Source organism: Salvelinus alpinus, chromosome 15, assembly GCF_045679555.1.
Source record: "Salvelinus alpinus chromosome 15, SLU_Salpinus.1, whole genome shotgun sequence".
NCBI classification, from domain to species: Eukaryota; Metazoa; Chordata; class Actinopteri; order Salmoniformes; family Salmonidae; genus Salvelinus; species Salvelinus alpinus.
Window position 1 is genome coordinate 44,679,562 of NC_092100.1, and position 21,724 is coordinate 44,701,285.

General features: G+C 44.1%; 1 protein-coding gene and 2 non-coding genes across 3 annotated transcripts; 2 read left to right on the forward strand and 1 right to left on the reverse strand.

Moving 5' to 3' along the window:
* Positions 1 to 5,749: 5,749 nt before the first annotated feature.
* On the reverse strand, positions 5,750 to 5,822 carry trnar-ucg (transfer RNA arginine (anticodon UCG)). Its single transcript has one exon. It is a non-coding gene; the product is annotated as a tRNA-Arg (tRNA).
* A 396-nt stretch (positions 5,823 to 6,218) lies between these two features.
* Positions 6,219 to 17,772, forward strand: LOC139540139 (DNA polymerase subunit gamma-1-like). Its single transcript, XM_071343720.1, has 22 exons — positions 6,219 to 6,317; positions 6,575 to 7,220; positions 7,532 to 7,727; positions 8,055 to 8,228; positions 8,450 to 8,596; positions 9,424 to 9,503; positions 9,750 to 9,932; positions 10,276 to 10,418; positions 10,809 to 10,932; positions 11,254 to 11,490; positions 11,688 to 11,805; positions 12,547 to 12,621; positions 12,803 to 12,919; positions 13,138 to 13,298; positions 13,509 to 13,680; positions 13,778 to 13,913; positions 14,186 to 14,432; positions 14,833 to 14,955; positions 15,200 to 15,368; positions 15,497 to 15,705; positions 15,931 to 16,091; positions 16,435 to 17,772. The coding sequence occupies exons 2-22, from the start codon at positions 6,640 to 6,642 to the stop codon at positions 16,497 to 16,499; spliced, it is 3,618 nt and encodes a 1,205-aa protein (XP_071199821.1). The 5' UTR covers positions 6,219 to 6,317; positions 6,575 to 6,639; the 3' UTR covers positions 16,500 to 17,772.
* A 2,711-nt stretch (positions 17,773 to 20,483) lies between these two features.
* trnar-acg (transfer RNA arginine (anticodon ACG)) lies at positions 20,484 to 20,556 on the forward strand. Its single transcript has one exon. It is a non-coding gene; the product is annotated as a tRNA-Arg (tRNA).
* Positions 20,557 to 21,724: the final 1,168 nt, after the last annotated feature.

Below are 21,724 nucleotides of genomic sequence, written 5' to 3' on the forward strand. Positions count from 1 at the left end.
GTCCTTGAATCATGTCATAGTAGCCTAATAAAATAAAATATAACTGCTTGTCTGAATAATGACTCAATTCCTCAATTCCTACAACTCAATTCCTACAAGGGAGTCTATATTTGTTTCAAATCAAATCAAATTTGATTTGTCACGTGCGCGGAATACAACGGGTGTAGGTAGACCTTACAGTGAAATGCTTACTTACAAGCCCTTAACCAACAGTGCAGTTTTTAAGTAAAAAAATAGGTATTAGGTAAACAATAGATAAGTAAAAAAATAAAAAAATAACAGTAAGGAGGCTATATACAGGTGGTACTGGTACAGAGTCAATGTGCAGGTGCACCGGTTAGTCGGGCTATTTGAGGTAATATGTACATATAGGGTTAGTTAAAGTGACTATGCATAGATGACAAACAGAGAGTAGCAGCTGCGTCAAAGAGGGGTTTGGGGGGGGGGGGGGGCTGGACACAATGCATAGGGTAGCCATTTGATTAGCTGTTCAGGAGTCTTATGGCTTGGGGGTAAAGCTTTTTGGTCCTAGACTTGGTGCTCCGGTACCGCTTGCATGCGGTAGCAGAGAGAACAGTCTATGACTGGGGTGGCTGGAGTCTTTGACAATTTTTAGGGCCTTCCTCTGACACCGCCTGGTATAGATGTCCTGGATGGCAGGCAGCTTAGCCTCAGTGATGTACTGGGCCGTACGCACTACCCTCTGTAGTGCCTTGCGGTCGGAGTCTGAGCAGCTGCCATACCAGGCAGTGTTGCAACCAGTCAGGATGCTCTCGATATTGCAGCTGTAGAACCTTTTGAGGATCTGAGGACCCATGACAAATCTTTTTAGTTACCTGAGGGGGCATAGGCTTTGTCGTACCCTCTTCACGACTGTCTTGGTGTGTTTGGACCACTCTAGTTTGTTGGTGATGTGGACACCAAGGAACTTGAAGCTCTCAACCTGCTCCACTAGAGCCCCGTTGATGAGAATGGGGGCGTGCTCGGTCCTCTTTTTCCTGTAGTCCACAATCATCTCCTTTGTCTTGATTACGTTGAGGGATAGGTTGTTATTCTGGCACCATCCAGCCAGGTCTCTGCCCTCCTCCCTATAGGCTGTCTCGTCATTGTCAGTGATCAGGCCTACCACTGTTGTGTCGTCTGCAATCTTAACAATGGTGTTGGAGTCGTGCCTGGACATGCAGTCGTGGGTGAATAGGGAGTACAGGAGGGGACTGAGCACGCACCCCTGAGGGGCTCCAGTGTTGAGGATCAGCGGGGCAGATGTGTTGTTACCTATCCTTACCACCTGGTGGCGGCCTGTCAGGAAGTCCAGAATCCAGTTACAGTTAGCTTAGTGATTAGCTTTGAGGGCACTATGGTGTTGAACGCTGAGCTGTAGTCAATGAATAGCATTCTCACGTAGGTGTTCCTTTTGTCCAGGTGGGAAAGGGCAGTGTGAAGTGCAACAGAGATTGCATCATCTGTGGATCTGTTTGAGCGGTATGCAAATTGGAGTGGGTCTAGGGTTTCTGGGATAATGCTGTTAGTGTGAGCCATGACCAGCCTTTCAAAGCACTTCATGGCTACGGATGTGAGTGCTACGGGTCTGTAGTCATTTAGGCAGTTTACCTTAGTGTTCTTGGGCACTGGGACTATGGCAATCTGCTTGAAACATGTTGGTATTACAGACTCAATCAGGGACATGTTGAAAATGTCAGTGAAGACACCTGCCAGTTGGTCAGCACATGCCCGGAGCACACATCCTGGTAATCCGTCTGGCCCAACGGCCTTGTGAATGTTGACCTATTTAAAGGTCTTACTCACGTCGGCTACGGAGAGCGTGATCACACAGTCGTCCAGAACAGCTGATGCTCTCATACATGCTTCAATGTTGCTTGCCTCGAAGCGAGCATAGAAGTGATTTAGCTCCTCTGGTAGGCTTGTGTCACTGGGCAGCTCGCGGCTGTTCTTCCCTTTGTAGTCTGTAATAGTTTGCAGGCCCTGCCACATCTGATGAGCATCGGAGCCGGTGTAGTATGATTCAATCTTAGTACTGTATTGGCGCTTGCCTGTTTGGTTCGTCTGAGGGCATAGCGGGATTTCTTATAAGCATCCGGGTTAGAGTCCCGCTCCTTGAAGGCGGCAGCTCTACCCTTTAGCTCAGTGCGGATGTTGCCTGTAATCCATGGTTTCTGGTTGGGGTATGTACATACAGTCTCTGTGGGCACGACGTCATCGATGCACTTATTGATGAAGCCAGTGACTGATGTGGTGTACCATCGGAAGAATCCCAGAACATATTCCAGTCTGTGCTAGCACAACAGTCCTGTAGCTTAGCATCTGCGTCATCTGACCACTTCTTTATTGACAGAGTCACTTGTGCTTCTTGCTTTAGTTTCTGCTTGTAAGCAGGAATCAGGAGGATGGAATTATGGTCAGTTTTGCCAAATGGAGGGTGAGGGAGAGCTTTGTACGCGTCTCTGTGTGTGGTGTAAAGGTGGTCTAAAGTTTTTTTCTCCTCTGGCTGCACATTTAACATGCTGATAGAAATTAGGTAAGACTGATTTCAGTTTTCCTGCATTAAAGTCCCCGGCCACTAGGAGTGCCGCCTCAAGTGGGCGTTTTCCTGTTTGCTTATTTCCTTATACAGCTGACTGAGTGCGGTCTTAGTGCCAGCATCCATCTGTCGTGGTAAATAAACATCCTCGAAAAATATAGATGAAAACTCTCTTGGCAAATAGTGTGGTCTACAGCTTATCATGAGATACTCTACTTCAAGCGAACAAAATCTAGAGACTTCCTTAGATTTCGTGCACCAGCTGTTTTTAACAAATATACACAGACCGTATCCCCTCGTTTTACCGGACAGTGCTGTTCTATCTAGCCGGTGCAGCGTATATCGCGCTGAATGTTATCCATGTCGTCATTCTGCCACGATTCCCTGACGTTTTAAGGCATTAGGCTACTTGAATTGGTGGAAATTTAACTCAAGACTTTATTTTCCCATTTGAGATTGGATATGCATTTCCTTGCAAATGGGAGATTACGGTCTATCTCACAATAAAGCTGGAAGCTATCTTTCATGGTTAACTTTATAGCCAACTGATGTACACTTGGGACTCCATGGAATAGTTATAGGTTTTACAGAATTTTAAATGTGTAGTACCCATTTTGTTCTTAAGGTAAAATTCATTTTCAGATCCGAGTTGTCAATATAACAAAATAAAGTCAACAGAAACTACTCGATCTGTAGAGTGCACCATTGTGTTTGTGTGTGTGCCAGGAACATGGAGTTCAATAATTACTTCAGGACAAGTTTCTAGGCGATAAAGGCTAAGAAACTTCCTTCAAAATAGACTCCTTCAAAAATATAATCTCATATGCTTGATGTGCAATATTGTTTTACATTGTTCTCCTCTATGAGACGATAACCCCCCATGAATAATAAATACATATAATTAAAAAGATACAGCATCAATGAGCCTACAAAACAGTTTAAATCTCCATATGATAATGATATTCATTTCAATGCTACTATACCAACATACACACAGCAAACTCCTGTTCTTCACATAATCTATTACACACATGACACTAGACCTACACAAACCCCAAACGTATGCTTAAACTGAAATAAGAACAATCTATCTAATACTGTATTGTCACAGGAATACAGAATACAATAAATAATTGTTCTCATTTATTATCCCAGAATAAACTACCAGTTGACAAGTTTTTAACAGGTTTGAACAGAATAAACCTTAAGTGACCTAAATTGAAAGACTCACTGAAAACAAGCACTTAATATAACCTATAACAAAGCACATAGGGCAGGGGTCAAGTTCTTGCTGGTGACCATACCTTCCATCCTACTCCCTCTGCACCACAGTGGCAACATTTTTACGCATAGTTTTTTATTGGACATTTCACAAAGATTATGAGCAAATATGATGTAGGCCTATCTAAAGAAAATAAATGTCTAATTTGAGCAAAGAAAGCCCAGTTGTGTTAATTACAATGGTTTTTATATATACTAGATGGCTGACAGGGAGCGCTGATTTGAAGCAGCCCAACCTAAATCTTGGCACTCCCCCACCATTGTAAAAAAATGTTGGACGCTATAGAAATGTATTATAGTCAACATTTGTTTTTGCCACGTTTATTCTATTACATACACCTTAATGCATACGTGTACATTATATTATGTGCGCTAAACATACAATTTTTTTTGAATACATGTAATTTTGTCCTTTAAACATTTAATTGGAATACTGTAGAATTCCCTTCATTCCCGTGGAGGATGGCTTCGTCTGGAGAATGCCAATATGGCCGACCGGTGGCTTCAAAGCATCTCACTGGACAATACACAGAATCAGCAATCCAGGGTTTATATACATCGTTGGTTAATTAGTTCTGAGATTTTGGGGCTACGGTTCAAACTCATGAAAGACACACCCTCGTCCACTTACCCTATTTTTAACCACTCTCACTAACTTCTCAAACCCCAAACCCCAGCCATTGGTCTGTTTCGCAAGCATTCCCTGAAGTCTCGCGATGTTGCGCCTCTGGGTTTAAAAATTCGGTTAGCAGTCCAAACACCCAAAAGACATACTGCACAGAATTTGAGATGCATTTTTCTATTCAGGAAAAAGTAAGAGAGGAACATATCCTTAATTCACATAAAATACCAGATATCTGATGTATGATTGTATCGGTGATAATCACATTGACCACGTTTTCATGTGCACAGTATTCCGGATAGTGGCTCATATCCCGCTTAAGGTCTTATTCTGGATAAGATGTGTACATGCACATTTGATATCCCGCTCATGAGTATCCCTGTATCCATTAATAAACATAATATTACTCATTTAAATTCATATGAGTTAAATAGATTAGTCATTGAAATATGGACACTGGCTGTAAGTCTATTATCTCTCATGTAGCTTAATAGCCTATAACATGAACTTCTGCAGAATTATGCATTTTTTTACAGTGAAATTATACAACAAATGTTAATTTTGTCTCGGGATCAGGAGTGGATAAATATGATTCATTTCTTTCACCATCACTTGAGAAAATGCGAATGCTACGAGTGTAATGTGTTATCTTTGACACTATTATGCAAGCAGACAAAAATTATTTGGTTTAAATATACTTAACTATTAAAATTAAATCAAATTGCTAAAATTTACTTAATTATCAAAAGTAAAATTATAAACCATTTAAAATTCATAATAATAAGCAAACCAAACGGAACACTTAAACATTTTTTTATTTTTTTTAAATTGACGGATAGCCCGGGGCACACTCCAACACTCAGATATAATTTACAAATGAAGCATTTCTGTTCAGTGAGTCCGCCAAATCAGAGGCAGTAGAGATAACCAGGAATGCTCTCTTGATAAGTGTGTGAATTGAACATTTTTCCTTTCAAAATGTAACGAGTACTTTTGGGTGTCAGGGAAAATATAAATAGCAAAGTAAACTACAGATACCCCCCAAAACGACTTAAGTCGTACTTCAAAAGTATTTTTCCTTAAGTACTTTACACCACTGCTTATAATCGGGAGTTTTTTTCGGGTTATTGTGAACGGGATATGATGTTCATATGCGACAATTTAAAAACAGAATAGTTGAGTATACCGAATAAAAACGGGATATTGGCGTGCATATAAATGTGGTCACTGACTGAACAAGCAAGGATGGAATCTTTACGCCATTGTCCCTTCATCCGTCATCGTTCCTGTTAAAGTATAAAAAACTTCGACCCCGGCAGGACTCGAACCTGCAATGTTCTGATTCGAAGTCAGACGCCTTATCCATTAGGCCACGAGGCCTACAACAAACAAGTGAAAATATGATACTATACTAAATAAACATTTTAACCAGTGACCGATTTAACTAAAAGCATATTCTCATCAAACACTGGCCAGATACTTTGTAAAAGGTTCACTTTATCTTACACTTCCGTACGGGAGGTCATCCCTACCACTGGATGTCACTAGATAGCTGGTCTGCTACAATGTTTCAACCTCCATGCCGGGGAAATCCGGTTGTCACTAGTTACCACAGCCACAAAGTCAAAGTTGTCTGTATCGCAAATGTTTTTTTTGTCTTGATTTAAGGTTATGGTCAGGCATAAGGTTAACAACGTGGTTTGGATTAAGGTTAGGTTTAAAATCAGATTTGAATAAGATACATCGTAGAAATGGGCGGGGTTTAACCTTAAGTATGACTTTGTGACTGTGGTAACTAGTGACGACCGGGAAACACATTGTTTATGTCACATTGACGCTAGCGGTGAATTGCAAAGCGGTAGTACTCACAGCGAGGTTGGTAAATAATCACTATTTTATTCTGTTGTCAACACAGCCTTCTGACCATTCTCTGCATTGTCGCTTGAAGATATCAGCAGGTTTCTCAAGTAGGCCTACGTAGCAATCATGGTTTTGGTGTGAGGAATTGAGTGCCAGGGGATCGTGTTGATGATCTAAATAGCTATTACATTTTATTTGTATTAATAATTTTATGGCTTTGATCGGATGGTTGCATGGTCACAAAGTTGCATCCTGGCTCTCTCTCCATTCAGTTTTTCATCCTGTTCCTGACCAAGTCCAAGGGGAGGAACAAGTGACTGTAAGGACTAGTTAGAAAATGCTACATCTTCTGCATCTTCGTCCCTTCCGGAGGCCTCTCTCCTCTGTCCTACGGAGGAGACTATGTTGTACACCCTACTCCACCCAGCAGCCCCACTCCCTCCAGGGCTCCCTCCCCCCAGAGACCCGCCTGAACCCCCTCAATATCCAGATGCTGTCCCAAAACCTCCATGAGCAGATCTTCCGCGGCGTAGAGCAGGAGTACGAGGTCGAGAAGGTGGAGCGGAGCATCAGGCACCTACAGAGGCACCAGCTGTGGGGAAAAGAAGCCTCCCTGCTGCCTGGTGTGGAGCTCCAACTGCCCCACATGTACGGGGAGGACATAAACGACCACTTCCGCTTGCTGGCCCAAAAGCAGAGCCTTCCCTACCTGGAGGCTGCCAGTAAGCTCCAGCAGGCCCCGCTGCCCCCCATGCCCCGGGACTGGGTGTGGGAGGTGGGCTGGATGCGCTACGGGCCGGGTGGGGAGGCCAGACGGGTTGACTTCCCAGACGAGGCAGGCCTGGTGTTTGACGTGGAGGTGTGCATGGCGGAGGGACACTGTCCCACGCTGGCTGTGGCTGTATCCCCTACTGCCTGGTGAGACTAATAGAGAGGACCAAGACCCTCTACTGTGGGGGGGAGGAGTTGTTACAATTAGCTGGAGGAACTGACAACTTTATTTCAGTACCAGACAGTTTCTCTTCTTAGTATTTGTACCTATTTATTTTTCATGTAATATTATCTGTAAATATACAAATATTGAAAGGCTTTTCTACTGACAGGTTGATGGTGTATATTGTGTTGGAACTGGTCAGGAATGATTACAGTTATTTATCAAGGACTATTTATTTTAGGCCAGGTCAGTATTGCAGTTTCATTGAATATTCTGTCTTTTTGTTTCCTGCCAGGTACTCGTGGTGCAGCAAGCGTATGATAGAGGAGAGATACTCCTGGTCCAGCCAGCTGACCCCTGCTGACCTCATCCCCATGGAGACCCCGACCAACTCCAGCCGCACTCCGGGGGGCCAGTGGAGGGAGAGACTGATTGTGGGCCACAACGTCAGCTTTGACCGGTCTTACATCAAGGAGCAGTACCTGCTGAAGGTCAGATTTCACAGGGTTACGGGGACACGTTTTGAGGCATAATTCATCACGATTTAGTGTGATTGACAGTCATTTATGCCGGATTCACACTATAGGACCGAATGGCACCGTGCTGTGCTGGCTATGATATTTTATTATCCTCAGGCTAGCCCAGAACAGCTCGGGGTTGTCCCAATAGTGTGACTCAGGCATTAGGGTCTTTGGAGTGGCTCATGTTTCTGTTATTATTATGGCTGTTTCCCAATTCACAAGGATGCTTGCATTGGAAGCAGGTAGGCAGCTGCCTTTGGATTGAGACACAGCCTCTGTATGTTCCTTTTCCCACAGGGTTCCAAGGCTCGTTTCCTGGACACCATGAGTCTCCATATGTCCATCTCCGGTCTGACTGGGTTCCAGCGCATGCTGTGGATGGCCAACAAGCACGGCAAGAGGCGTGGCCTCCTGGAGGTCAAAGAGCATATGAAGAAAGTGGGCCGACCTGGGCGGAAGGAAGGGCCCATGGTCAGTGCTCTCTGTCTTCTAGTCAATGATTATGGAACGACACAGAAAACTGTTGATTTGTGATTGTTCTGTAGAAATGTTGTTGTTGCCTTTCCGCAGGTCAACAATCTCATTCCTCAGCCCTTCCTTTCCTGGATTGGCTTTGGATTTTTCCTTCAGATATCCAAAGTTTTAAAAGGAGTTCATTGGTTAATAAATTAGTTTTGTTGTTGTGTGTGTAGATCGGCTCATGGGACTGGGTGAATATCAGCAGCATCAACAACCTGGCTGATGTGCATGCTCTGTATGTGGGAGGGGAGCCACTGCAGAAGGAGGCCAGAGAGATCTTTGTGAAGGGCAGCATGGCTGACGTCAGGAACAACTTCCAGGTCAGAGGTCAATGGAGGTCCAACCTCTCGTGTACAATAATGATTGGTTGTTTACAAACCTCATTGATTTGCTTTTCTTAAAAGGGGAAATCTGCAGTTTAAACAACAACATGAAGCCTCCCCGCCACCTTTTTATGGAAATGAGCTATGGGATGGAGCTGGAGAAATATAACACCTTTCAAATTAATAGATGCCGCTATGGATGCAAGGACTGACCATCCATGAGATCAAAATTATAGTTTAAACTATTTTGTGAAGCTATACAGTGTTTGTTTACAATTACATTGTTTACAAACGGTGTAAAACAAGATTAGATTTTGGGTTGGACAGTTGAACTAACCTCACGAGGCATTCATGAGTTATATTCTTCAAGAATAAATGGCTCATTCATTTAAAAGTAAAATAATTGATATATCAATTGTCACAACACAACTGATTGGCTCAAACGCATTAAGAAGGAAAGGAATTCCACAAATGAACTTTTAACAAGTCACACCTGTTAATTGAAATGTATTCCAGGTGACTACATCATGAAACTGTTTGAGAGAATGCCAAGAGTGTGCAAAGCTGTCATCAAGGCAAAGGGTGGCTACTTTGAAGAATCTAAAATATATTTTGATTTAACACTTTTTTTGGTTACTACATGATTCCATGTGTTATGTCATAGTTTTGATGTCTTCACTATTATTCTACAATGTATAAAATATATATTTTTTAATGAGTATGTGTCCAAACCTTTGACTGGTACTGTATATGCCCAAACCAAATCATTATTCACCCACTGTACTTGAGTCATAACGGAGTCATTTCTTTGCTGCCCCCTGCAGGAGCTGATGCAGTACTGTGCTCTGGACGTCCAGGCCACTCACCAGGTGTTCTGTGAGCAGCTGCCCCTCTTCATGGAGAGGTCAGACAACCATATTTGCTTAATTAATTTAAACTTAATAATAATAATAATACAATAATGCCCAAGAGGCAAAGCCACAATATGTTTTACTTTTAGGGGCATCTCTAGCTTGATCCCAGATCTGTTTATTGGAGTTGGCAAGATAACACAGATCTAGGACCAAGCTAACCCATCTCCCAAGCCACCTGCCAATCATTGGACAGTAGTCTCTCAACCAATCACTGTCCCTCCTTTGTCTGTACACAGGTGCCCTCATCCAGTAACATTTGCAGGGATGCTGGAGATGGGCGGGTGCTACCTACCTGTCAATCAGAACTGGGGGAGGTACCTGGAAGACTCTAAAGACACGTTTGAGGAGCTGCAGAGAGAGATGAAGAAGAGTCTGATGAGTCTTGCGGATGACGCTTGTCAACTGCTACAGGACGACAGGTGAGGGACCATAATGCATGCAGTATATGCAGTTATGAAGCAATGAGGCTTACATAATGACATTGTAAATACTCTATGGTGTGTGCATACGTACTGGATATGCGTGTGTTTAAGACCATGGTCATATTGGGATTTTGTGTCTGAGAATTTCGGATGGAGCTAATGCCTTTTCAAACGATCCGTCTTTTTACGTATGCAACTTGTCCAAACTTGTTTGGGGGGAAAAAAGAGATCATACATTTGATGAAGAAAAGCTAACAATGATGTACATCATGCGATTTTTATGTGTTCATCCGTCTGATTGTGGCTGCGGCCTTAAGATAACGGACTGTTTCTTTGTAAGGTATAAAGAGGACGCCTGGCTTTGGGATGTGGAATGGGACGTCCAGGAGTTCAAGCAGAAGAAGGTGACCGTCAGCAAGAGAAAACGCTCAAAGGCGGAGGCTGAGCCAGCACCCAGCACACCATTGAGAGACTGGGATCAGGGTAGGAGCTCACACTATATACCAGGGCCCATATTTAAAAAGGAGTGCTGATCTAGGATCAGGTCCCCTGTCCATACAATCTTATGATATATATGCAAAACTGACACAATATCAGCACTCCTACTCTGACTCTTTGTACATATGTGCCTGGAACAGAGATAGACCAAGGGCCTTTCATAAAACTAGTTAAGACTGGTCTATGGTTCCAGGACCGATACCAGTACTGCAGGACTATTCTGTCTTGCTAAGTCGTTTTGTGTGCTTATATTGGATCCTATTGGGGTAAAGGTGTAGTCCAGTGTCTTGTGGAGCTGTAAAATGATTGACTCTGCTGCTGTGTTGACTTGGATTAAAACTAGCAGGTGACTTAGCAGTGTTGTTGTGCTGTCAGACCCAGGTCCCCCCACTGAGGAGGAGATAGCAGGACCATGCCCAAGTAGGGAGGCTCTGGAGAGGCTGAAGAAGATGGTCAGCAGGCTGCCCAAGAGGAGACAGCACCTGCCTGGACATCCTGGGTGAGCTGGGCTGTACTGGGCCCCCCCTGTGGAGCTCCATGTAGCTAACTGTTAACTAATATAACACACTAACACCCTGGTACAGATAACTGTGGCTGTGAAATACATCAGGCAACACTCACTAATGTCTAATGTCAATTCTCATTTGAGCTCTTTCTCAATCTTTCCTTGATTCCTCGCATCCTCTCTCCTTGCCTCAAAATGCACTGGAGAAGAAGGTAGGAGGGGAAGGACCTTCTCCTAAACAGTGAAAAGGGAGGCGAGAAATCGAGGAAATCCCATTGAGAAACAGCCATAGTCTATTCCTCCCTACCTTACCAGGTGGTATCGTAAGTTGTGTGCGAAGATGTCGGAGGAGGAGAGCTGGTCGCCGGGGTCCAGCCTGATCAGTCTGGCTATGCGGGTGACTCCCAAGCTGATGGGGCTGACGTGGGACGGCTTCCCCCTGCACTACACGGAGCAGCACGGCTGGGGCTACCTGGTGCCTGGCCGCAGGGACAACCTGATGGAGCCCCAGGGGGAGGAGGAGGACGCCATGGGGCCTGTGTGTCCCCACAGGTAGGTCACAGCACAGCACAACACACAGCTCAGTCAGGGGAAACAGAGACCACAGACAAAGGAGGCACAGGGATGAGTCAAGTGAATTAATGAATCAGTCAACCCATTTAATTATTTTACCACATCACTGGGTGTACTCTAAGTGCATCCACCAGAAGTAGTGTGTATAAATACCTCTGTGTTGTTGTGACTCACAGGGCCATAGAAAGTGTGTACAGAGAGTACTGTGAGCAGAAAGGTAAAGAGCAGCCTAGGTGTCTGGACAACGGCCTCTCTGATGACCTCATGCTAACCGACAGCACACTCTGGCAGACGGTAAGACCTTGACACACACACAAGATGGGTCTGTCTTCATGACACCTGAATTAGCGTTAAAGCTAAAATCCTCAGTTGCTACATCCATTTTGTACTTAATTATATTTACCCATTGATTCATAAAGAATATAACGAGTGGCGCAGCGGTCTAAGGCACTGCATCTCAGTGCTAGAGGCATCACTACAGACCCTGGTTCGATCCCGGGCTGTATCACAACCGGCCGTGATCGGGAGTCCCATAGGGGCGGTGCACAATTGGCCCAGTGCCGTCCGGGTTAGGCCGTCATTGTAAAATAAGAATTTGTTCTTAACTGACTTGCCTAGTTAAATAAAGGTTAAATTTAAAAAATGAAATGCGCCATGAGCTTAGTTCAACTGTCATACCCCATCAGAACCCAAAATATACACTTGCTTTACATGTAAACAAACACTGTATAGCCTCAAAACATGATAAAACTGTAAAGTCCTTGAACCCATAGCTCTGTGTATGAATTTGAGAGTGGTTACATTTCTTCAGGCCCATCCTTCAGCTTTTTACCAAAACATAGGCGGGGAGGGGGGTTCAACTGCTGATTATAGTTTTAATAGCTGGAATATATAAATGACATGATAACTGTGTAATAAATAATTACTCACAGAGAATGATCTTCCCATATCAACTAGGAATTCTGTGCAAATAGCAAATATGCTCTCCTGTCAGAAAGTATAACAGGTGGGTGTCTTTCCTGTGTTAACCTGTAGGTGGAAGAGTTGGGTCGCTTGGAAAGTGTGTCAGAGGAGGAGAACGGTGGCAGGGTGACTAGGAAGAGCAATAAGGTGAACTGTCCTATCCATAGAGATGGAACGAGGGCACACCTCTCTTTGACATTGATTGATTCTTGTGGCAAGTGCGCCCTCTATACATCTCTATGGTCCCCTCCTACACATTTCACCTATTACCTTAATGATCTTTACGATTTGAATGCGTTGGGTGACATGTTCTATGTTATGTAACCAGGAAATGCAGGATATTAATTCTCAACCAGGTGAGAGTCACTGTCCCTATCACCATGGAAACGGACCTTACAACAACGTCAACTTTCCGGGCTGCTGGTTTTTCAAACTCCCACACAAGGTACATCAACTGATCTATGTGATGCTGACCTAATTTGTGTTGTGCCGAAACAAAATGCCAATCCTCTCATAGGGGCGAATCCTAACTCAAATTGTTCACTTAGTCTTGCATGGGTATATTGTCTGTATCAAGTATTTAATAGAATGATCCTAGAATCTGTGCAGTATCTGTGCACCTGAACACACCCATAAATGCTTAAGAGACTGTTTTGACTACAGGATGGAAATGACAACAACGTGGGCAGCCCCTTCTCCAAGGACTTCCTGTCCAAGATGGAAGACGGCACCCTGAGGGCGGGGCGGGGGGCCACCAACGCCACCCGGGCTCTGGAGATAAACAAGATGATCTCTTTCTGGAGGAATGCCCAGAAACGCATCAGGTAGGCACCCAGGCTCCACTTCATGTAGACAGTTACATGTAAGAATGACTTAATGAATAGGAATTAAATTAATTTCTGGAAAATAATCGTTGAAGACGTACTGTAGTTACATTGCTAATCATCATGGCCAGACACAGTGAGAAATAAGAAATTACAATTCCTAGAGGGTTAAAGTACAGTTTTGTTATCATGTCTGATGTGTCCTGGCAGCTCTCAGAAGGTGGTGTGGCTGAGGAAAGGGGAGCTCCCTCGCAGTGTCAGCAGGCATGAAGAGTATGATGAGGAGGGGCAGTACGGTGCCATCTTGCCACAGGTCATCACCGCGGGAACCGTCACCCGCAGGGCTGTGGAGCCAACGTGGCTGACTGCCAGCAACGCTCGGGTAAGAGAATAGAAAGAGAACTATGGCGGGAGTGTATTGGGCAACACAGCTTTTTTAAGGGAGCCACTGATATAGAGGTTGTGTGTGGTCTGTGCAGCGGGATCGAGTGGGCAGTGAGCTGAAGGCCATGGTACAGGTGCCCCCCGGGTACCACCTGGTGGGGGCGGACGTGGACTCCCAGGAGCTCTGGATCGCTGCCGTTCTGGGAGAGGCCCACTTCGGTGGCATGCATGGTGAGACCCCTAGCTCTGATACTCCGATTTGATGCTTATTGATTTTGCTATGTGAATGGTCAGAAATGTGAGTTTCCGACAATGTCCATTAAAGACGGAGATCTAATGAGCTCATTCCCAGTCAGAATATTTCAGTGTCTGTATGCATTTTGTCACGGAATTCATATTTTTTTTTACAACCTATAGCATGTTTTTAAACAGGGCCCCATATCTATGAACTTGAGGAATCCATTCAGTCATTAATGTGGCCTGTTATCTGTTACTGTGTCCAGGCTGCACAGCGTTCGGCTGGATGACCCTGCAGGGCAAGAAGAGCCAGGGCACTGACTTGCACAGCCGCACGGCTGACACGGTGGGCATCAGCCGCGAACATGCCAAGGTCTTCAACTACGGACGCATCTACGGCGCTGGGCAGCCTTTCGCCGAGCGCCTGCTCATGCAGTTCAACCACCGCCTCAGCCAGCCGGAGGCCGCCAGCAAGGCCCGGCAGATGTATGCCCTCACCAAGGGCCTACGCAGGTACAGGAAGGATAGTGATGTATTGGACTTAAGTAGTGATGACACCCTATTCGCTATATAGACAACAGAATATGCCATTTCAGATGCAGATCTAGTGATCAAAGCGCTTCAGATTGTGAAGAGGGAGGACTCCCCTCATCTACTACCAATGTGTAGCACCTCACCGAGGAGTACAGTATGGCTAACATGATGGGAGTTTGGAGCTGTACTGTGAAAATCATGAACTCGCCTATCCTTGCTCTTTTGGAGGTTTAAGCTTGGATCTAAGCACTTTAAATGCATCTATATTATTTGCACAGAGCAGTAGATAGTAATTCTAAGCACAACAAGGGACTCCTTGGATGTTTGGAGGATTAAATTACAGAAAGGATGAGCCACACTGAGCTGTGTTTGATGCTAGGTACCGTCTGTCTGAGGAGGGTGAGTGGCTGCTGAAGGAGCTGGATATGGAGGTGGAGAGGGACGAAGACGGGAGCGTCTCCCCGCAGGATCTCCGCCGTATCACAAGACTGGCCTCCCAGAGGTGAGGCAGCAGTGTGGGTGCCTGTGCTCCTAAGCCCATTGGAAGGCCATGTGGAGCCATTGTTTACACCTATCAGGTTCCTTCAGTTCTGCAAATAGTGGTTAGAGATACTTTTGAACCTGGCACTAATGTCAGCCTTGTATGAACTGAAGTTCTTCACTACCCCTGACCCCCAGATACTGCTGTAGATCTGGCTAGGGACACACTTACTTTCTACCTCATTCTCTCCTGATTGGCCGTGCAGTTCTCGGAGGAGGAAGTGGGAGGTGGCGGGCCAGCGTCTGTGGGCTGGTGGTACGGAGTCAGAGATGTTCAACAAGCTGGAGAGCATCGCCCTCTCAGCCCAGCCAGCCACCCCCGTCCTGGGCTGCAGGATTAGCAGAGCCCTGGAGCCTCAGGCCGTCAAGGACGAGGTCAGGAGAGACCAGGAGAAACACACAATCATAACACACACACACACGGATAAGAACACACTCACTCTCAATCATAAGAACAGAATCAAACACACATGTTAAATCTCTTCATTTAATGTGTGTGTCAGTTCATCACCAGCAGGGTGAACTGGGTGGTGCAGAGCTCGGCGGTGGACTACCTCCACCTGATGCTGGTGGCCATGCGCTGGCTGATGGAGGAGCACGACATCGACGGACGTTTCTGCGTCAGCATCCACGACGAGGTACGCTACCTGGTCCGCAGCGAAGACCGCTACCGGGCAGCACTGGCCCTGCAGATCACCAACCTGCTCACAAGGTCAGTAGTACTGCCCTGACTCATACACTCCTGCTGATGACTTGCCACATCACCCCTTGCAAAATACTTTCTGACCCTTTCAGGATAATATACAAAAATTCATGAAAATTGAAAGTATTATGTAATTGTTATTCATAGCCTGTGAGTTACTTGTTTTACATAAACATCTTATTGAACAGACTTGAGTCATTGTGTTCCTTCATACTTTACCCTTGTGCTCTACAGGTGTATGTTTACCCATGCACTGGGCATGCAAGACCTGCCCCAGTCAGTGGCCTTCTTCAGTGCCGTGGACATTGACCGCTGTCTGAGGAAGGAGGTGACCATGGACTGTGTGACTCCCTCCAACCCCACAGGGCTGGAGCGCAAATATGGCCTCCCACAGGGTGAGTATATCATCACTGTACATCATTCTTTAAACTGCTGCTCTTAAAACCTGTGCTTGATACATACAGCCCCAGAATGTCTTCGGATTGTAGTGTGCATGTGTTGCAACCTTATTTATTGACCTTTTTATAAAATAATTTGAGAAACATTATAATTTAGATAAAAAAAAAAAAATACAGTTACATTTTCACAGTAAATTAATAATCAGACATTTTTGCATGGTTTCAGTCTGCTAAGTGAAAGCTTTAAACAAATGATCAGATAATACAAAATATCTTCAACCTCTTGTATCTTTCTCTGTACAGCATGTACCTAGAATAACCACACATTGAATCTCCACAGGTGAGGCTCTGGACATATACCAAATCATAGACATCACCAAAGGCTCTCTGGGGAAAGGGAGATAACAGGGTGAACAGACCAGTCCTCTATTGTGTAGCTCGTGCAGACAGAGACATCATGGGATAAAGGTCCTCCAGGGCTGCCCAAACCCAGGCACTGAGTCAAACCAATGACGTCAATGGGAACTGCAGGGTCATGTTCATAAGGCACCAAACAGAAGAAAACAGTCAGCAGCGGAGTTGTACTATCTAGAGTTGTCCAACATTTTTTTTTAAAGGGCAAATTTTTTTGGGCTGCAATTATTTTGCTACAGTTAGCCCAAATGAACACAACCCATCTCAGTGGATCATCCGAATGAATGGGGGCAGCTCCAGACTGGTTGAGAGAGGAGTCTATTGAGCAGTTTAGAGGGGGAAAAATATATTGTTTTCCATCACTGCTTCCTCTTGGGCTCCTGGCTCTGCTCTGGCTCCTGAGAGGCTGTGGTCTAAAGAAGGAAAAGATCCAAAGCAGCACTTATCCTCCTCAACACACAATTGGATATGTGGTGTCAGACACTGATACTTTAGCTGAGACCATTGGGTCTGGGAAAAATAGGAGAACCAAAAGAAAAATGTATCCATGGTGTTATAACTTATAAATGTGATGTGTGCTACTGAACAGGACGATGTGAGGAATGCGGGAGTATGGGCAGGACTAATAAAGCATAAGTAAATTTGGTGTGACAGGTCATGATGGAGCTGAGTGAATAGGAGACTAAACCAATGTTTTGGATAACTGTCATGTGTGTGTCAGTGTTATGGTTGATGCTCACCTGCTGACTTGTCCTGCTCCTGCAGCGCTGCCTCTAGTGGCTGTGTTGATGCGGAAATCTCTCAGCTTCATGTACGGAATAAGATTCACCTACGCAACACAGACACCCGTTTTATCTTGTAGTTACAATAATGCAGTGCATGTTTAGTTTGGGAGATGTTCTGTTACTGAAATGTCCCACAAGGCTCTATCTTCTATTGTGTGTCCTCATTTTCAGATCCTGCTTTATGTTTGCTTACAAGTAGACACTTCCATTCAATTTGAGACAATCTCCCATCCTAAAGCACCCCCATACATAACTTTGATTTCTTGGAGAGGGTGATTAGGTATTTCTCATACTGCTCTATACTGTAGATCAGGTTGGGAATGGCCTTGGTCTCGCACAGGAGTTTTGCCTTGAGAATGGGAGAACAGTACACATGGTTTTAATTAGACCAAGGCTCAAAATATCAGTTGAAGTGGGTGGGCATTTCTTTGTAACTGTAAATAAAATGTGTGTAACAGAAACTCCGTACAGATGCTGTAGTATTGGCCTCCCCCCTCCTTTATCTTCTTATCATCTGCACCTCCTCCTCCAGCCAGCTCAACACTGCAGGAAAACACATGTCAAAGGTCACAACAACATGAAAGGATCTCTTAACTAGAGGACAGTGTCAACAAAAAATGTTGTATTAGCTAGAGGCACTATGGCCAGCTCTACTAAGCATTTGCACCAGGTGAAAGTTTATCCCTTGCTGAAAAAACAGTGCAAACCCATAGTGTCATAGGTCGAGGGTTTAGGAACAAACAATGTCACCTGTTGGCAGACAATGGCTGCTTAGATTACGTCAACATGAGGCTATACCTGCACATAGGTGATGTAGGAGTAGCACTGTGGAGTCAGTTGAGAGCCTGACATCTTGACCTGGAAGCACATGGATATTCGGGATGTTAGTGGGGGATGCGCATACACAAACTCACTCACACACCTGGCCTCGTAGGTGTTACAGGGTTGGTTATGTGTAGGACAGTGTCCATTGAGAGCAATGCTGCAGACTCACTAGCTTCTCCAGGCGCCCTGCTGGCCTGAGCAGAGGTGAATATTTTTGACATGGGTGGTGCAGATGATGTATGTGGGTGTAGTTAAGTGAGTCGTTCAATTAAATTAGATTTTTTTGAGAATTTGGCAGTATGTCCAACCGGCCTTACAACTGCAGACCACGTGTAACCACACCAGCCCAGGACTTTCACATATGGCTTCTTCATCTGCGGTATTGTCTGAGACCAGCCACCCAGACAGCTGATGAAACTGAGGAGTATTTCTGTCTGTAATAAAGCCCCTTTGTGGGGAAAAACTCATTCTGATTGCCTGGGCCTATGCCCTCCCAGGCCTACCCATGGCTGCGATCTTGCCCAGTCATGTGAAATCCATAGATTAAGGCCTAATGAATTTATTTCAATTGACTGATTTCCTTAAATAAAACTCAGTAAAACCGTTGAAAATGTTGTGCTTATTTTTGTTCAGTATACAAAGCCATACCATACAAGGCAGGGAATGGCAGAAATGTTGTGCCTGCCTATCTGTGTAGTGTCACTTAACACTGCCAGCTTCGATCTCACCCAGCTGTGCAGGTGTAGTGGTGGCCATACACAGGCATACTCAGTATGTCCACCTAATTATCTACAGATATACTCACTAATTACCATTGAGAATGGTTGAACGATCTATCTTAATTCCTTTAATCTCTGCCATTATTATAGGTGGAGGGAAGAGAATGACCACATATAGACAATTGTTGATAATTCATACTCACCTGATGGCAGAGAGAGGGTGATGGTCAAAACGTGGTATGTCAAGCCGTGTTAGCTGGGGCTGGATAGTTGTTGTACAGCGTACAGGCACGCACACACTTGTTTGGTATGATAGCTAGCTTAGCCTTTAGGTCGATGCTTGGTGGCTTTTAATATGAGTTATGTCTTTTCTCTCAGTAAAGTCACCAAGTATTGAAGGCAGCTAGCTAATGTTATCTAACGTTACTTGCTGGTGGCCCTTATTTATAACTCACCTGGCGAAAGGTAGCTAGCTGGAGCGATGGTCAGGTAACGTCATATAGACAGCTTGTACTTGGAAAACAGCTAGCACACGTATCCTCTACGCCCACACCGTCTATGTTCATTAATTAAATATTGTGGACGACTAAGAAAAATGAATTCATGCGGTGAAATGATTATCCGTCTTACTGTTTAAGTTCGGATATTGATTGAACCAACCGTATACTGGTCTTTATTTTATTATATAAGGCTGCTGCTAAGGTTCGAGTCACTTGCTACTAAAGTAATATTGCTGCTACTGGTGGCAGAGAGAGGTGAGGGTCAAAACGTTGTCACGCCGTGTTAGCTGGATCGTCTTGAACGATCCATGTACAGTAACTTACACACATTTGTTTGGTATGATAGCTAGCTAGCTTTAGCTCAATGCTTTTTTGTTGTTTTGAGTCACCAACGAAATTCCCACCAGCAAACCTTTTCCTGTGGTCATTGTTTGCATGCCAGTGATTGGCTCTCTGTGTATGTTTGCAACGCCGACCACGTGCTACATGTCCATTTCTTTTCTCATGAAAAGCAACCGACGACTTACTAAGAGAGCTAAACTTAGCAACCCGAATTTACAACGAGTAGCTACGTTAGTTATATTAGTGAAATATGCATATTCCCATGTTGTGTTAGCTGGATAATTTATCTGACCGTGGCAAGGAAGGTAACGTTAGCAGAAGATATATGAAAATGTTTTCTCGCTTGCTAGAGGTTCGGTCAAAACCGTCATAGGAAGAGGTGATGCAGGAAACACCTGCCCACCTGTTGCACTAACGTTAGCTAGCTAGCTACCTAGCCATCGGCAGTCAATTCAATTTCAATTCAAGGGGCTGTGTTAGCATGGGAAACATATGTTAACATTGCCGAAGCAGTCTCCATCTCAAAGTTTTGCGAGCTCGACAGGCGACCTTCTCCAGAAATAAACGATTGTTCATTTGGAGTGTATAAGGTAGTTGTTGTGAATTTGGTAGATATTACTGCATTGCCGGAACTAGAAGCACAAACATTTCGCTACACTCGCATTAACATCTAACAACTCTGTATGTGACCAATAAAATTTGATATGATCGGAATGAATAGGGCTCACGATGTAATGTATTGCAGTGGTATATTTTGAGTAGAATGTCCCTTTTAAGTAGGCGATAGTTTTACCGGAGTGCAGCGGGCCAGTGGCGCAATGGATAACGCGTCTGACTACGGATCAGAAGATTCTAGGTTCGACTCCTGGCTGGCTCGAATTTTTCCATCCATCTAGGTTAATTTAATTTAGACAAGTTACATCATGCAACACGTGCGTGTATATATATATATCGAATCCTTCCATCCATGTCGGTTAATTTAATTTAGACACAAGTTATATACGCACGTGTTGCATGATATAACTTATATATATATATATATACATTGAGAAGTCCCGTATGTAATGCTGCATTCGTAATTAAGTGGACATTTACGACCATTGCTTCAGAGGACTAGATCAGGGATCATCAACTAGATTCAGCCATGGGCAGGTTTTTAACTTGAGCGGATGGTCAGGGACCGGAACATAATTACAAATAATTTGTAGACTGAAAATTGACCACAAGTAGCTCAAACAGATATAACATGACTAAAACATAATAATTTCAAACCTTGCTTACGTTTGTATACGATCACATACAGTGTATTCGGAAAGTATTCAGACCTCTTCCCCTTTTCCACATTTTGTTAAGTTACAGCCTTATTCTTAAACGTATTAAAACTGTTTTTTATTTCTCATCAATCTACACACAATACCCCATAAAGACAAAGCGAAAACAGGTTTTTAGAAATGTGATGATCAGCCAATTAATTATACTCGCGAGCAAACATTCCATAACTGTAGATGGCTGTCATTTGCCATCCTTGGCTTTATACCTGTTCAAACAACACACTCTAGATGGCAGTATGCTCCCATTCAGTTTCTTTGCCAACTCATAGAAGTAGTAGAAGGGCAAAAAATGTACTACTTCAAAATGGAGATGCCTTAATGGCGCTGCCTGTGCACTCACAGATGCCATAAAGGGACATATATAAAGAATATATATATCTCATTCTCTACGTTTACCACATGACGGGGAAATATCTATTTGAACAGCCCTCCAACTGGTAATTACTAGTGGGAAACTTGTCTTTCATCCCTGAGCTCCAAGTGGGAGGTGGGAATTTACCAGTTGTGAAGTCATAAATACCAGTTGGAGGCATTCACGTGCTATGAACTTGTTGAGAAATGCCTAATCGTATAATGGACAACAAGCTGTGTAAACCATCAACTAAAAGTACAGCTATCAGGCCTGTAAACCAATTATAGTGTTCAAAAACCATATGAATAGACTACTTTTAAAAAATTTAGTTTTGTAATTGCATTTAATTGCCGAAAATGCTC

What these genes read in the sequence shown, in the direction of transcription:
- LOC139540139 (XM_071343720.1), top strand. Translation starts at nt 6,640, where the DNA reads ATGCTACATCTTCTGCATCTTCGTCCCTTCCGGAGGCCTCTCTCCTCT. An exon ending in GGCGGAAGGAAGGGCCCATG is followed by an intron (nt 8,229 to 8,449) that starts GTCAGTGCTCTC and finishes TTGTGTGTGTAG; the next exon opens with ATCGGCTCATGGGACTGGGT. An exon ending in ACAAGACTGGCCTCCCAGAG is followed by an intron (nt 14,956 to 15,199) that starts GTGAGGCAGCAG and finishes TTGGCCGTGCAG; the next exon opens with TTCTCGGAGGAGGAAGTGGG.